We start from the raw sequence: 14,390 nt of genomic DNA on the forward strand, positions 1-14,390 counted from the left end.
CTTAATAATTATTATTTATCCAATTATTCAATTCATAATAATTATTGAAACTGAATGTTTCGTTTTATGAGAGAAGAAGAAGTACGTTTTAACTATAATTCAAGGATGTTCTGTTTGTCACTCTTTCTTTTGTTCTCTATTAACTTGGAGATGGTATATTTTGAGCCATTGGCCAAGATACTACTGCTCATTCATTCGTTCAATCAATCAACCAAAAGGAAAGATGCATTGCAAATGTCATTTTTTGTTGTCCCGACAACATCCATGTCCACATCCATTTGTGACCTCACTAGATTGACTTCAAAAGTCAATAATGACATCAACCTTTGCATCTTTGACTTTGAACAACAAAATAAGGTATGATACAATTAAAACTACAACACTGAACTACAATGAGTTATGAGTTAGAACCAGGTTCTTAGGTGTCAAGTATTGTCCGCATTCTTTAGGAGAAATTCAGACCTGTTTGCCTCTATCGTATGATCGAGACAACACACGTGATGATGATCCTCAATATTTGAGTTGAAGATGCTTAGACCACTTTTAATTCGAACCTGTTTCTTGTATGATCGCGCAACTCAAACACATCATTCGTTTGATGGTTCTGCTGTCATAATGTTTGACATTCAACATGGAACCCCGTAATTTCAGACCACAAGGGCTAGATGAACCGCCCATTTCGCACCATGCTGTTGTGAGTATGGTGGGGGCTGTTTCGACGCCGAATCATATATCCGCATCACAATTTTGCATGGTTATTTCCAAGACAACAAACAATTTATATGACATGTCTGAGCCTTGGAAACTACAACAACCTCCAACCCTAGATGCGAGCTCTCTCACAATGGTGTGAGGTCTTCCGCATTATGTTGCTATGAGTGGAAGGTGATTCAATCAATTAGCATCATGAATTCACGATGGATGTTCTTCGCACGTGCACTATTAGACAAGGCTTGTCACACCCATGTAATTGGGAAGTGTCCTGGTTATTGATTGTAGCTTTCTCGATCCCTGCGTTCTTCCTTCATCAGCAAGACTCTTATTGTATCCTGATAGGGCAATTGAATTAATCATCCCCTTTGACCATACAAATAGAGATATAGACAAGTCAAAGTTATCCCTAACTACCAAGGACATCTAGTTATCCAACTTTAATTCTTTAAATAGAAATACGACCTCATTTATTATAACAACAGGTTACCAACTCTGAGGGAAATCTCCAACGAATAACTCAAGTCTCACATATAATACTCCTTGACATTAATGGGGACATGGTCGTATTCATTCCATCAATCAATCAAACATATATACAAAAACAAACAAACAAACAAACAAACAATTAAATATTATTTAATTAGGTAGGTAACTGTCTTAAACAATTCTGTCCTATATTTGTTGATTGATCATGACCTTTCCTCGGATATGTCAAAGTTCATTGACATCCAATCACAATGACACCAATATCACCTTCACACACATCACTCGCTTCCTACACATTCGTCACAATCAAACACATGCACACACACACACTTGACAACCCCATCGCTATGGACTGATGACCTGTCGTATATCTGTACGACCAGTATTCATACCAACAGTGTTGACAGACCTATCGCACACGATTATTAGATATCCATACACACTTTACATTCTGCCTAATACCACGATGTGGAAAGGAAATGATTACTAATCAATGTATCTCTTAATTATACTTTTAATATAATTATGGTTATCACACCCTTACCAATAATCAATTATGATATCCAATAATTAGTAATAATAATAATAGGAATAATAATTAGAAATAGTTATAATAATATTGTACAAATTAATAATATTTAAATATTATATATAGATAGTTATTTTAGCAATCGATCGCAGTACATGTTTGATAAACACAGATAAATAATTAATAAGGATGGAGAATCAAAAGACAGTACAGAGCATTTTGGTTCTGTTATTTATTGGTTTCATCACTTTTAATTATTTCGACAATCAAACATTACTTGTACATAACAATGGAAATGGAATGCGAAATGTAAATAAGGAAGTTGTAATTCAACACCCTACTACAGTACTACTAGTTCCACATTCACATTGTGACGCTGGCTGGTTAGCCACGTTCGACGTAAGTCCTTTGTCCAAATCCAACAAAATTTAAAGATATTAATAATATATATTTTCCATAATTCAGGAATATTATGCACATTTGGTCAACTCGATTCTTGATCATGTTTTAGATACACTTAGCAATGAACCAGATAAAAGGTTCATTTGGTCAGAGATGTAAGTGTTAGAATGATGGATAATAAGTTCCAGGAGGCAAACTGGAAACACAAACTGACATGTATACATTCATTGACACAAATAGTTCATTCTTCAAAAATTGGTACGACAAGTTGAATGATACAAAGAAGAAGTCAATACATAGGATTGTTGAGAATAAGCAATTCGAGTTTATTGGTGGTGGTTGGGTGCAGAATGATGAAGCTGCGGCAAATATAGATGACATATTGGACCAAATCAGTGAGGGTCATAAATGGGTATTGAAGCATTTCAACAAGACCGTGGAGTATGGATGGCAGATCGACCCGTTCGGACACTCCTCGCTTACGCCCACGCTCTTTGCCCAGTTTGGCTTCAAGGCCATGGTGGGCAATCGTATCTCTGACACTGACAAGGCCATGCTGCGCGACGCCAAGCAGCTGGACTTCCTCTGGCAGGGCAGCGAAGCGCTCGGCAACACCAGCCAGCTGTTCGTTCATTTGCTCGACTATCATTACGGCTTCCCCTCGCACAAGATATACCCGCGCGAGAACTCATTATCAGAGTTCCGCTACGATATCGAGACGATCACTCGCAAGTTCTTCAAACACATCAATGACTATAGATCACATACACACGCCAACGTAGTGATGATACCTTTTGGAGATGACTTCACATATCCTACGCCCGTGAAGAACCTTGCTGCCGAGGCACTGGGACTGGGTTTCATTCTAGACTCAACCAAGCCTGATGACTTCAAGCGTGGCGACCTCCTTCTCAACAGTCTACGAGCTACCATGGGTGATCACAACATCGAGGACATTCGTTATGCCACCCTGTCCGAGTACTTTGAGCTGCTGTTCAAGGATGTCGAGGAGCGTCATCAAGCTCTTCCAACATACAAGGCGGACTTCTTCCCCTACGTCACACATGTAACCGAGTCATGGAGCGGTTACTACACCAGTCATACACTGTTCAAGCGCGAGATCCGTGAAACCTCTGCACTGGTGCGCGCAACCGACATGTTCTACAGTGTTGCTCTTGCACGCTCTTCCGCCACCGACGAAGCTGCTTATGAGGATCTGAAGTCGTTGTATCAAGATCAAAGTGATGCTCGTCGCAGTGTATCGATCACTCAACATCATGACTCTGTGACAGGCACTGCTAGGAGTTATGTTATGAATGACTACTTCCAGAGTCTGCAAGATGCAAAGCAATCAGTACATAACACTTTTGTCAACACTATCCAGTACCTTGCCAAAGTGGAAGTGGACACACAGTTCTCATTCGATCAAATACTCGACATTGACAAGCTTGGACTCACTGACTCCTACGCATTGATCATGGCCAACCCACTTGCATGGACCAAACAAACACACTACTCCATCCGTATCACTACATCCGATCCAAAGCGTGCTGAACGACTACGTATCCTGGGGGCTGACCAGCAACCAGTGATCATCCAAGTCGTCCCCGTGATCCATGGACAGAGCGACGAGAGGTGTATAATGGACGATTATAATGAGTACTTGGTGTACTTCATCATTGACATCCCAACCCTGGGGACTACATCGTATTTCTTGCAGGTGGTACCACTTGCTGAGTATGATGGACATTCACCATTGGCCACTGTCCAGAGATACAATGATTCACTGCCTTCAGATGTCCAGCTAGAGAACAACAATGTTGCCGTCTCATTCCAAGATAATGGATTCATTCAATCAATCACACTCAAGAATGGTACATCTTCAAACACATTGGAGATTAAGGAGAAGATCAAACAATATATAACATCAGAGAGTGGAGCATATGTGTTCTCACCTGGTGCAAAGGTGGGATACTTGGAGGATGGCTACAAACAGTTCATAACAATCCGGGGTCCATTGATGGACGAGATATTGTACTACAACTATGGATCACATAGAAGTAGTTGTTATCCAAAGTCCATCGTCATGCACAGATTGTTCAAGTCTCAGTTGGACACACCATTGGCATCCGAGACCATCGTCGAGGTCGGTTACTCGATCGAGGGCAGTGGAAACCGTGAGACCATCCTCGTATACGACACAAACATGACCAATGGTGGCATCTTCTACACTGACAATGGAATGGAGTCACGCACTAGACATCATGTACCAGACCAAGGAATCACTTACCAGTACTTCCCTGTTATCAGCTCGGTCCACATCAAGGATAGCCAACTCCAGTTCTCAATATTCACTGAGCGCAGTCATGGTGCTGCCTCTGCTAAAGAGGGTGCACTAGAGCTCATGATCCATCGATCACTGATGCAAGATGATGGCAAGGGATTGTCATTCCCACAGCGGGATATGGCACGTGTGGATGGCAAGATCTACCTCAGTCTCGACTTCAAGGATCTCGCACCAAAGGTCAACAAACAAAAGATTGTCCAGATAAACAATCCAGCTGTGTAAGTAATAAATCTTCGGTCAATCAATAATTTCAAGGAATAATACTAATCATTCAATCAAACATATTTAGTGTCATTTCCTCATTGATCAACAATGTCAATATTGATAACTTGGCTGGTAGTACTCCCACCAGTTTCTTAAATGGACCATTCCCTGACAATGTACATCTATATACACTCAAGTATTATGATCAGGACCAGTCATCTTCATCATCACCCATTCTCAACATGAGAATTGGTAACCTGGAGACTGGAGAGTTCCCCGCGCCCAAGTCCTTGCCACTAAATGGCATCTTTGCCGATATGGAGGTGACCAATGTAACTCGTCTTGGACTGAACCTACTTCCCAAGCAAGGTATGTTTCATTGATCGAATTCACTATCAATCAAAGTACTAACTCACAATCAAACAATCAAACATTAGATCACAATGACCTCCATTTCGAGACAACTGGATACCCATTGGAGGGCATCAACTATTATGAGCATGGTGTTAGTGAGTTCATTCCTTTGTTACATAAGGAGAGAAACAATGACCCAAGCATCGTCTACCTCAATCCACTCGCAATCGAGTCCATGGAGTTTGTGTTGACAGTTCAAGATGCTGATCAACAGAGTGCTGCCGGTGTGAACACAGCAAGAGACATGAGGAAAAGACCAAACAATAGACCAGCACATGGAGGCGCTGGCTCAACTAAAGGCGCAACGATGCGCTACCCCTACGACTTCTCAGTCTATCGCCTGGACAACTCATTCAACTATGACTATGGCCGCTTCAAGGAGGGTGTCAACTTTGCCTTGGTCATTGGTGTGCCCATGGCCATCATTGGTGGTATTGTGGCCGTTGTCCTGCTGATCGCTGTCAAGGTGTACAGAGTGAATCGCACCAATCGATCCGGAGCAAGCCATAGCCTAAACAGCAGCAGCAACAGTCTGATCAACTCGCCGCCTGGCGGCAAGGACGAGGAGAGTGATGTCGGCAGCAGCAGTTGCATGAATAGCGCAGTCATGTCCTAATAAACAAACGCAATATATATATATAGATATATCTACAACATCGAATGAACTTTGTTATTTCCATTTCCACGTTTGATTGATGATGTCGCTGTCGCTGATATCCTTTGAGATCGATGATGGGTCCACTCCACACTCGCTCACTCAATCACACACACAAGTGTGACGGGTGGGCATGTCCACGTCCAAGGCCTAGGCCTAAGCCTTGGCCGGCTTGAGTTTGATGAAACTTTGAAGACTCTTTCGCATGTATCTGTCCAGCAAGATGGTGAAGTCCTTCATGACAAAGGCGCATATGACCACGGAGTAGAACTCGCCGACGCGACGCAGCTTGTTGGACAGGGCTTGGTTGCCCAGACTCTCGCAGCAGTTCATCCACGACTCGAGGAACTGACTCTCTTCAAACACGGTGTTGAGCAGACCGACGTAGTCGATGCCCTCCAGCTTGGAGGAGGGCGCCAGACGCACGGCACCCTTGGCCAGCGACGTGCCCAGCTTCTTGACCTTACCGGCCCAGCCCTTCTCCTCCTTCTTCTCGATCTTGATCTCGGGAATGAATGACAGATGGAAGTGTAGCGCGTTCTGGATGATGTCGAGCTGCGAGCAAAAGATGTCTGTCTCCTTGGCAATCGTGTCCATGTTCTTGCGATCGAATGGCATGTCGCTCTCCTTGGTCGACAGCGTCTTTAGCTTCGCCAGGTACTCTTGCAGCTCGACCAAACTCTGAATCTTGGCCGTAATAGCTAATATCTTACAACCTGTCTGTTGCCAAACAGCCTTGGGTATATATAGTTTGGGCGTGAGGTAGGCGCCCGTCGTGATCGTCTTGGACAGCACCCTCATCAGCCAGAATGGCTTGTATGATGCGAATGCTGGCACTGTATCAGCGCTCAATCCCGAAGGTATCTCTTCCACAAACACTATATTCTCTTTAGTTGGTGATGCTGCTGCTGCTCCATTTTGTTGATTCCTGTGTCGCATGGCGGGTGGCGAATGGTGAGTGGGTTAGTGTCGACGCGCATTTGATTGACTACATCCACTCTCTGGCGGACGGACATACAATAGAGACTCGAGAACGTCTGCCCTCGCTTGGTACTGCTTGGCCTTCTCGAGCATGGCCTGATAGTGTTCATCGTTCAATGTTGTGAGGTCCTCGGGCGAGTTCAAAAGGTTAGCCGCCTCTCTATAATTTGTTATCGCTGCTGCATAGTCTCCACGATTATCTGCATTGACACCAATACGCGCCAGTGCCAAAGCTTGACGAACTGAGTTCAATATAGCCTGATTCTCTGCCATTCCTTCCTATTATTATTATATTGTTGATGAGTTTGAGTTGAATTGAGATAGTATTACAATGTATGATTGAGTGATTGAATTGAGTTGAGTTGAGTTGTGATGAGTTGTGATGAGATGAGTTGATTGATCGATTGACGACAGGATAAGTTACTAACTTCCTGTTGTTGATTATCGAGGATGACTATTATACTTGTACACGCACTGTCTGTCTATCTGTCTTTCTAACAAACTAACAAACTAAATGATTGAATGAATGGTTGAATGAATGATAATGATTGAATGTATTATGAATAAGAGAGTGAGAGAGTGTGAGACAAAGAGAGAGGGAAAGAGATACACACACAATAGTGTTGTTGTCGACACTTGATTCGATTGATTGATTGATTGACCCACTCGAGATAATTGTGTGTATGTGTGTGAGAGTGATCGATTGTTTGAAGGAGTGTTGAGTGAATGGGTGTTTGGGTGTGTGGTTTGATCATGATCTGTTTTTGATGGAATGACAAACTAAATTCTGATAATGATGTCATTGCCTCCATTGGCATTTTTGATAGCTATTAATAATATATATAATATTTGATTGATAACAATATACCATCTTTGCCTTGGTGGAGAACAGAACATGGCATCGAGCTTGAATAAAGCTACAACAACAATTACAACAACAACATTTAGATGGTCACTTTTAACATGATCGATCATCCCGCTAATGGACAAAGTGAGAGAGTACTTGGCGTCGGGTACAGTTCCATATTAGACTGGACATTCATGACCTGATTATTTCCTTAGCGCCAGCCATTGGTTGACTACAATGAACATGATTGATTGATTGATTGATTGATTGAATGATTGAATGAATGTCAGAAAATATGAAGGGGGAATCATGACCTCATTTTTACGAAGTTGACGAAAGCTCAAAGCTTGACAACCAAGTCAATCAAGTATTAACAATATATACATACATATACACATACACATACACATATAAAGATGAACTGTATGTACAAATATAGATAGACTCGATCAATCAATGAACCAATCAATCAATCTTAGGTCAACCATAATGAAGTAGACTAACAAAGTTTGAATGAATGAATGAATGAATGAATATAGATAACGAAATGGAAGACGATCCCAAGTATGCTGCCGATGGAGAGGCAGGTGATGTACAGGGAGCATCATTGTGGGAGATCATCAAGGCACAGTTCCAACATAGAGAGACAAGACAAATGATATTCTCAACACTGCGCAACATTGCAGGCTTTGCTCTGATCACTAGATTGTTTGCGAAACATGCCGACGAGTTCGCTAGCATTGACAGCGTCATGAAGATGATTGAATAGAACAAGTTAGGACTTCCTTTAAAGTAAAAGATATAATATTATTACAAACAGCAGACATCGATCACTGGGCTCATCAGTGCTCAATCAGCCGATACCAGATATTACTTTACAAATGATTGTAGATAGTCATCTGTTGCGTGGCCAAGTCGTTGGACGCTAGATCTCTGAAGATGACGGCGACAATCTAGGACGAGTACGGGTGTCGGAGGCCACAGTTGGAAGAGGAACTGCAGAGTGCTGATGTTGTTGCATCGTTCAATGACAACCTTCAGAAGATCAAAGTAGTTTGGAACGAGTTGGCGAATGCTTTGGCTCTCGAGTAGGTGTTTGGCCACATCGATCAAGCCATGAGCACAGGCCAACCTGAAGCAGGCCACCCTAGCCTGTTCTCTTGGCAATGTACAATTTCCAATCACATAGTCTATCAATCTCAGGTTGCCATGATGTGTTGCAACATCGATTGCACGGACGGAGAAGCGAATCGTAGTTGTCTGGACAAGGTAGTCCATTATCTCTTGACGTCCAAAGTACAGTGCCAAGTCCAACAGTCTATTGATGGTGGATGGATCGGTGAAGGGCAGGGCCGCCTTGAGATGTTCCAACATACCAAACTGAACCAACTGATGGCAGACGCCTCCCATGGCTTCCTTAATCAATTTCCTTCCAAGGAACTGCTTGAACTGGTCGATGTCCTGAGTGAGAGAATGATCAATATTGACGTGGACTCTCGAGATGTTTGGTTGATTCCTCAAAGTCCAATCGATCCTGTTCGATGTAAGTATTTGATAGATGGACTTGGTTGGGTCATCGGGTCGATGGTACGCTTCAAACATTAGTTGATCATGGGAACATTTGGGAGTGTAGAATTGGAGAAACTGGTCCCGTGTTCCATGCTTGCAGTAGCAGTTCATAAACATATCAGCGAGTTGCATGCTGGACAATGTCTCTGCAAGGTATTGGTCGACATCTGGAAGTCGTAGTGCAATGAGATCGGTGATCTTTGAACTTGCTTCTACCATCAAAGTACTGCCTAAATACTGATCGTAATACTGGGTCCAGATTCGAATACACCTTCTTTGCGAATTCAATCACCAATAGACGGTCCATGACAAGGTTGTACAATGTCGATTCCTTGGGGAACAAGCTTCTGAGTCTGAGCATCTGCTGGATCGTGTTCAGACTCGTGTGAAGGTCGTATGTCGAGAAGCGGAGATCCATCAGTTTGAACGTCGACTTGAAGCGACTGAGCTTGGATCGAACCAGGCCTGGCTTCTGGCGCATTAGCGACATTAATGCCTTCATCACTGCGCTGGTCTGAAGGATGATGTTTCTGGTAAAGTGTACCAGGACCAGACGATTCATCAGGCCAATGTCCTTGACCTTGAACGTCTTGAGCATGCAATTGAACGAATGTCCTAAGGTCCAGTTTTTGACCATGATCCCAAGGACTTCGGTACGCAACCCAGGGTTGATGGAGAATTCAGAGGTTGTGGATATCAGCGGGATTTGGAACCGTTTGATGATGAAGCGAGGCGTGTCAAAGTTTACAAAGCTCATCTCGCAGAGTTTGAGTCTTGTATCATTGTCAATGAGGTCAACTTCTCTCTTTTGTTCTTGGAGCAACAGTCTGGCAATGTGTACGTGACCCATCACAAGTGCTGACCAAACCAGTATCTGACCATTTGTTGACCACCTGTTGACACCACCAGCTTGATAATCATCCGCCATATCCAGCATCATCTTGACAAGTTCAATGTTGCCCGATTGACAAGCAAACTGAAGTAGACAAGGATCTGCCAACAATCTCTCTCTCACACTTCTATGCTCCACCATGATTAGATTGAACAGACGTACATTCATGTTCTGCATGAGGTATTGTAGGCTAACATCAAACATTATCTCTTGTTTACATTCAATCTTGTCGACTAGCAACTCCATATATCCACTACGTATCATCCTATCCATGCTATACCAGTCATTATATCTATATACTCGTCCATTACTATTTGGATTGTACTCTGAGGGGTCATCATCATAGTTGGCCACAACATCCTTATAACGAATTAACCTTGATATATGTTCTAATAAACCTTTGGGGAACATTAAACGCAACAAGTATCTATTGCCAAGTACTTGATATATGGTATCATATCCGTTCTGTCTTCGTTCGGTTGCCATACATGTAGAATATCTGTATATGTATCTGTATTGTTGGATTTGAGATGGAGTTGATTGAATTTCAAAGGGTGCACTTCGAAAAGTTGAAGTCGATTAGAGAGTGAGAGGGCAAGGGTTGAGGGTTGAGGGTCAAACTATTCTTTATGTAATGAGAGATATTAGACTGACAAAATAGGTCAATAAAGAGTAGCCGATGTTGCTTGAACGTGAAGGTGTTGTTGTCTCCATCTCTGTCTGTGTTCCTTTGTTGCCATCATTATTGAGTAGCTGACATCCATTGTTTGGAAGTAATGTAGTCATAACTACAAACCATAACACTCTAATCGTGAACACTGTTGTCAATGCAACTCTTTGTCTATTCATGGATTGGATTGTTAGTCAATGTCAATCGATCAGGTCGCGACTTAGTACTTACTTCCTGTTGAAAAAGAGTGGCAGGACTGAGATGAACAATGTTGGATACATTAGTGATGCATTGGGGATGCCATCAGGGAGACATTGATCCAACAGTGTCCACACCTGGAATAGGAGTATGGCGGTATGGACGATATAGTAGAATATCTGGGCGTCACTCAGTGGCTTGTTTGGTTTGTTTGGTTTGTTTGGCTTGTGGCCTCCTGCGTGAGGCATGTCATTGCCACCAATTTGAAGTTGGAGTTGAGACCTTGGACTCAGTTCACCCATGTGAGCGGGCATTGAAGATGATGAAGGTGAGCGTGGTGGTTGATGCTGTTGCTGATGTTGTTGATGCTGCTGATGTTGATGTGTTGTGCGGATGACTAATGATGATGAGGAGATTGGCGGTACTAATGGGGATGCCAGCTCTTCACTGCGTATAATATGATCATCTGAACGTCCGAGTTGACTAGAGGACATTGATGAAGTTGTGGATGTCGATGTTGTTTGATTCGTATATATGTCTGTGTCGTATGTATCCATCTGCTCAACCAAGACCTCTTTCGACTTCTTAAGGTTTCGTTTCCTAATCGTTGCCTTCCTTATCGATGGAGACTCTCTCACGATGTTCTTAAAGTTCACATTAATGTTAGATGATGCCATGCCCATGCTCTGCCATGCCATCACTTTAGATCAACTTACAATTGGATGTATGGACAGTAGTTTGGTCTTCATTTGTACAAAGGGTGTTGCCAGTATTTGATTGATTGATGGTCTATCATAAGGACTTCTTCGCAACAGTGCTATGATCGTTTCCTTAATCTCCTTGGATCTCTAGAGAATGTTAACATGTTAGTGTACTGCGGCAACATGTCGCGGCTACTGGCGGTAATGCCATGTACTTACAGGGGGCGTGGTGGGTAGGAATAGCTTGGTATCCTTGAACTCTTCAATCTCGGTGGCGAGTAGATCGATGTTCCTGTCTGGATCACTATCAGAGAATGGGTTGCCAGAGTATCGGAATGGCAGTCGTCCATAGGCAAGCTCATAGAGCAGGATGCCCAGCGACCAGATGTCACACTTCTCATTGCTCTTGACAAAGTACTCGCCGTTTGAGTTCTTCTGCAGCAGTTCTGGCGCCACGTACTCCATTGTACCAGTGTTGCCCGTCCTCTTCAATCGCTCTTTGAACCCAGACACAGTGTCACATGTGCCAAAGTCACTTATCATCAAGTGAGTCACTAGACTATCACAAGCTGGTTCATAATGTTGATGCAACAAGATGTTCTGAGGCTTCAAATCACGATGAATGATCTCTGAATGATGAAGATATCCAATGCCTTGACACAAATCAATGAAGACTAAGTTGTTGGATTGAGATTGTTAGGCCACGACAATGACAATGGTTGTTGATTGATTGATCGAATGTATGTATACGTACAACTCCATATCTCATTCTCTGGAAGTATTTGCTTCTCTGCCATGTAGTCGTAGAGGTTGCCATTGTTGGCATACTCCATGAGGATGAATAGACATGGTATCTTTGGTCCAAAGTTTGCTGGCTGATCATACTCTAACCATGAGTGCTTGTAGTTGATGATGTTCTTATGCTTCTGTAGTGTCTCCAATGCCTTCACCTCTTGTAATACCTGATATAACCATGGTAGATTCTCACCAACTGGTACCTTCTTGACTGCATATTCCTATATGATTGAATGAGTGAGTGAGTTAGTCGGAATAGTTCCAACGTGTCAATGACATTGTTACTTACACCAAGATCAACAGTGTTGATTAAATGACGACAGTGATACACTGCACCGAATCCCCCTGATCCTATCTTCTTTGTCTCTTGGAAGAATCGCCTGTAGTAGCCAGAGTTGAGGAACTCCTCGGAGAATATGTCGGCGGCGGTCGGACCACCYCCMCCGCCACCTCCACCTCCTGCCGATGACGACGATGATGGTGATGGTCGTGTATGCGAGGTTGGTGACGACGATGAAGTTGGTGCTGCAGTTGTCGAGTTGTTGTTGTTGTTGCGACTTGATGACTCGAGCAACAAGAAATAGTCTCGTGACATGTAGTCGGATGCTGCTGCGTCATATAGCACTGATGATTGAGACGATGTTGACACACCTCCAGTGTTTGATCCTCCTCCTCCTGTTCTTCCCTCGTAGGGCCTATTACACATTGGGCATTGTATCGAGTGCTGTGTATTATGACCCTTACCTATATGTACATTGGCAGGTGAGTCCTTGACCACTGCGCTCAAGCTATGAGGGTCCCATAACACTATCTTTTGTAAGTCCTCATTATGTCTGTTGTTTAATTGATTGATTGATTGATTGATTGTTAGTATGTTCGCTTCATTATGTGTTTGTTTGATTGATTGACACATACAATATGACTTGTAAGTTATCATGATATATTGTTATCTGTTTCTCATTATTGTTGTTGTTGTTGTTATTGATATTGTTGTTTATGTTATTGTTATTGATATCGTTGTTATTGTTGTTGTAATTACTATCGATATAGGTATTCATTGCATGGTATCATTCAATGATTCAAAAGTATTTGTTTATCATAGTTATGTATTTGTTTGAAGTAGGTATGGCCCAATCAACAATGTCCAACTCTTGCATGAAGTGCAAGAGTTGTGTTTTTCAAAGATTTGATTGATTAATTGATTGATTGATTGAAATTGTTTATTTTATTACACAACTCTAGTGAAATACTGTTTTTCCATACGCCTTCCAATTGCATAATTGGATTCTCTTCCAAATGTCTCCTGGGTCTTCAGGGAGGTCACCTCAAATGTGCCTTTCCCAATGCGATAATTGGACTTTAGAAACAATAGAAATCTATGTTCAGTATTGCAGACCAACTCGACCTCAAGGCTATCGTATCTAAGTTTGATGGGCATAGGTTGTTCACACCAGAGAGATATCTCCACCATAGCTGTCTTATCTTTGTTCTCCAGAATGCCAGGGGTGGTACTCAAGAGAGAACTAGTTCTTGATGTCATTGGAATATCTGTTGTTGTTGAGGTTGAAGACCTCTTTGAGGATGAGGATGGTTTCAAAAGTGTATATGACTGAATGGTTGATGATGCGGGTAGATCGCTGAGTTGGATCATGGCCTCCTTGATGTTGACCTTGAATAACTCTTGGTCCAGGATGAAGGTGTAAGAAGAAGGAATTGATTCCACAACTGTTGTTATTTTGCTCTTGCTATGATAATATGTAATTCTTTTTGTGATCGAAGTTACGCCATCCAACTGTGTTCTTAGTGTTTGATTCTCTTTTTGTAGATGGTGTACAGTCATTGTCAGTTGCTCTAGTGTCATCAAAGGCATGGAAACAACAGTATTGTTTTCGGCCGATTCATTCTTATTGTCATTGTCTATTATTGGGGAATAATCACCATTTTCTTTGTTATAATTTTTAAATAAAGACATTCTATTTTTTTAGT

The 14,390-nt window shown here is 42.4% G+C and overlaps 6 protein-coding genes across 6 annotated transcripts; 2 read left to right on the forward strand and 4 right to left on the reverse strand.

Annotated features, from left to right (window-relative positions):
• Positions 1–2,029: 2,029 nt before the first annotated feature.
• Positions 2,030–5,712, forward strand: SAMD00019534_057510 (hypothetical protein; the record flags this gene model as incomplete). Its single annotated transcript, XM_012899242.1, has 5 exons — positions 2,030–2,128; positions 2,195–2,286; positions 2,372–4,696; positions 4,768–5,051; positions 5,120–5,712. The coding sequence occupies 5 exons, from the start codon at positions 2,030–2,032 to the stop codon at positions 5,710–5,712; spliced, it is 3,393 nt and encodes a 1,130-aa protein (XP_012754696.1).
• Positions 5,713–5,907: 195 nt separating this feature from the next.
• SAMD00019534_057520 (hypothetical protein) lies at positions 5,908–7,005 on the reverse strand (the record flags this gene model as incomplete). The annotated part of the gene is made up of 2 exons (XM_012899243.1): positions 5,908–6,679; positions 6,770–7,005. The coding sequence occupies 2 exons, from the start codon at positions 7,003–7,005 to the stop codon at positions 5,908–5,910; spliced, it is 1,008 nt and encodes a 335-aa protein (XP_012754697.1).
• Positions 7,006–8,126: 1,121 nt separating this feature from the next.
• Positions 8,127–8,348, forward strand: SAMD00019534_057530 (hypothetical protein; the record flags this gene model as incomplete). The annotated part of the gene is made up of 1 exon (XM_012899244.1): positions 8,127–8,348. The coding sequence occupies one exon, from the start codon at positions 8,127–8,129 to the stop codon at positions 8,346–8,348; it is 222 nt and encodes a 73-aa protein (XP_012754698.1).
• Positions 8,349–8,449: 101 nt separating this feature from the next.
• On the reverse strand, positions 8,450–8,989 carry SAMD00019534_057540 (hypothetical protein; the record flags this gene model as incomplete). Its single annotated transcript, XM_012899245.1, has 1 exon — positions 8,450–8,989. The coding sequence occupies one exon, from the start codon at positions 8,987–8,989 to the stop codon at positions 8,450–8,452; it is 540 nt and encodes a 179-aa protein (XP_012754699.1).
• A 266-nt stretch (positions 8,990–9,255) lies between these two features.
• SAMD00019534_057550 (hypothetical protein) lies at positions 9,256–10,304 on the reverse strand (the record flags this gene model as incomplete). The annotated part of the gene is made up of 2 exons (XM_012899246.1): positions 9,256–9,315; positions 9,387–10,304. The coding sequence occupies 2 exons, from the start codon at positions 10,302–10,304 to the stop codon at positions 9,256–9,258; spliced, it is 978 nt and encodes a 325-aa protein (XP_012754700.1).
• A 363-nt stretch (positions 10,305–10,667) lies between these two features.
• Positions 10,668–13,462, reverse strand: SAMD00019534_057560 (hypothetical protein; the record flags this gene model as incomplete). The annotated part of the gene is made up of 8 exons (XM_012899247.1): positions 10,668–10,881; positions 10,942–11,552; positions 11,625–11,756; positions 11,829–12,283; positions 12,364–12,625; positions 12,694–12,770; positions 13,149–13,237; positions 13,320–13,462. The coding sequence occupies 8 exons, from the start codon at positions 13,460–13,462 to the stop codon at positions 10,668–10,670; spliced, it is 1,983 nt and encodes a 660-aa protein (XP_012754701.1).
• Between the last annotated feature and the right edge of the window lie 928 nt (positions 13,463–14,390).

The sequence above is a fragment of the Acytostelium subglobosum genome (genome assembly GCF_000787575.1).
Source record: "Acytostelium subglobosum LB1 DNA, scaffold: scaffold10, whole genome shotgun sequence".
Classification (NCBI taxonomy): domain Eukaryota; phylum Evosea; class Eumycetozoa; order Acytosteliales; family Acytosteliaceae; genus Acytostelium; species Acytostelium subglobosum.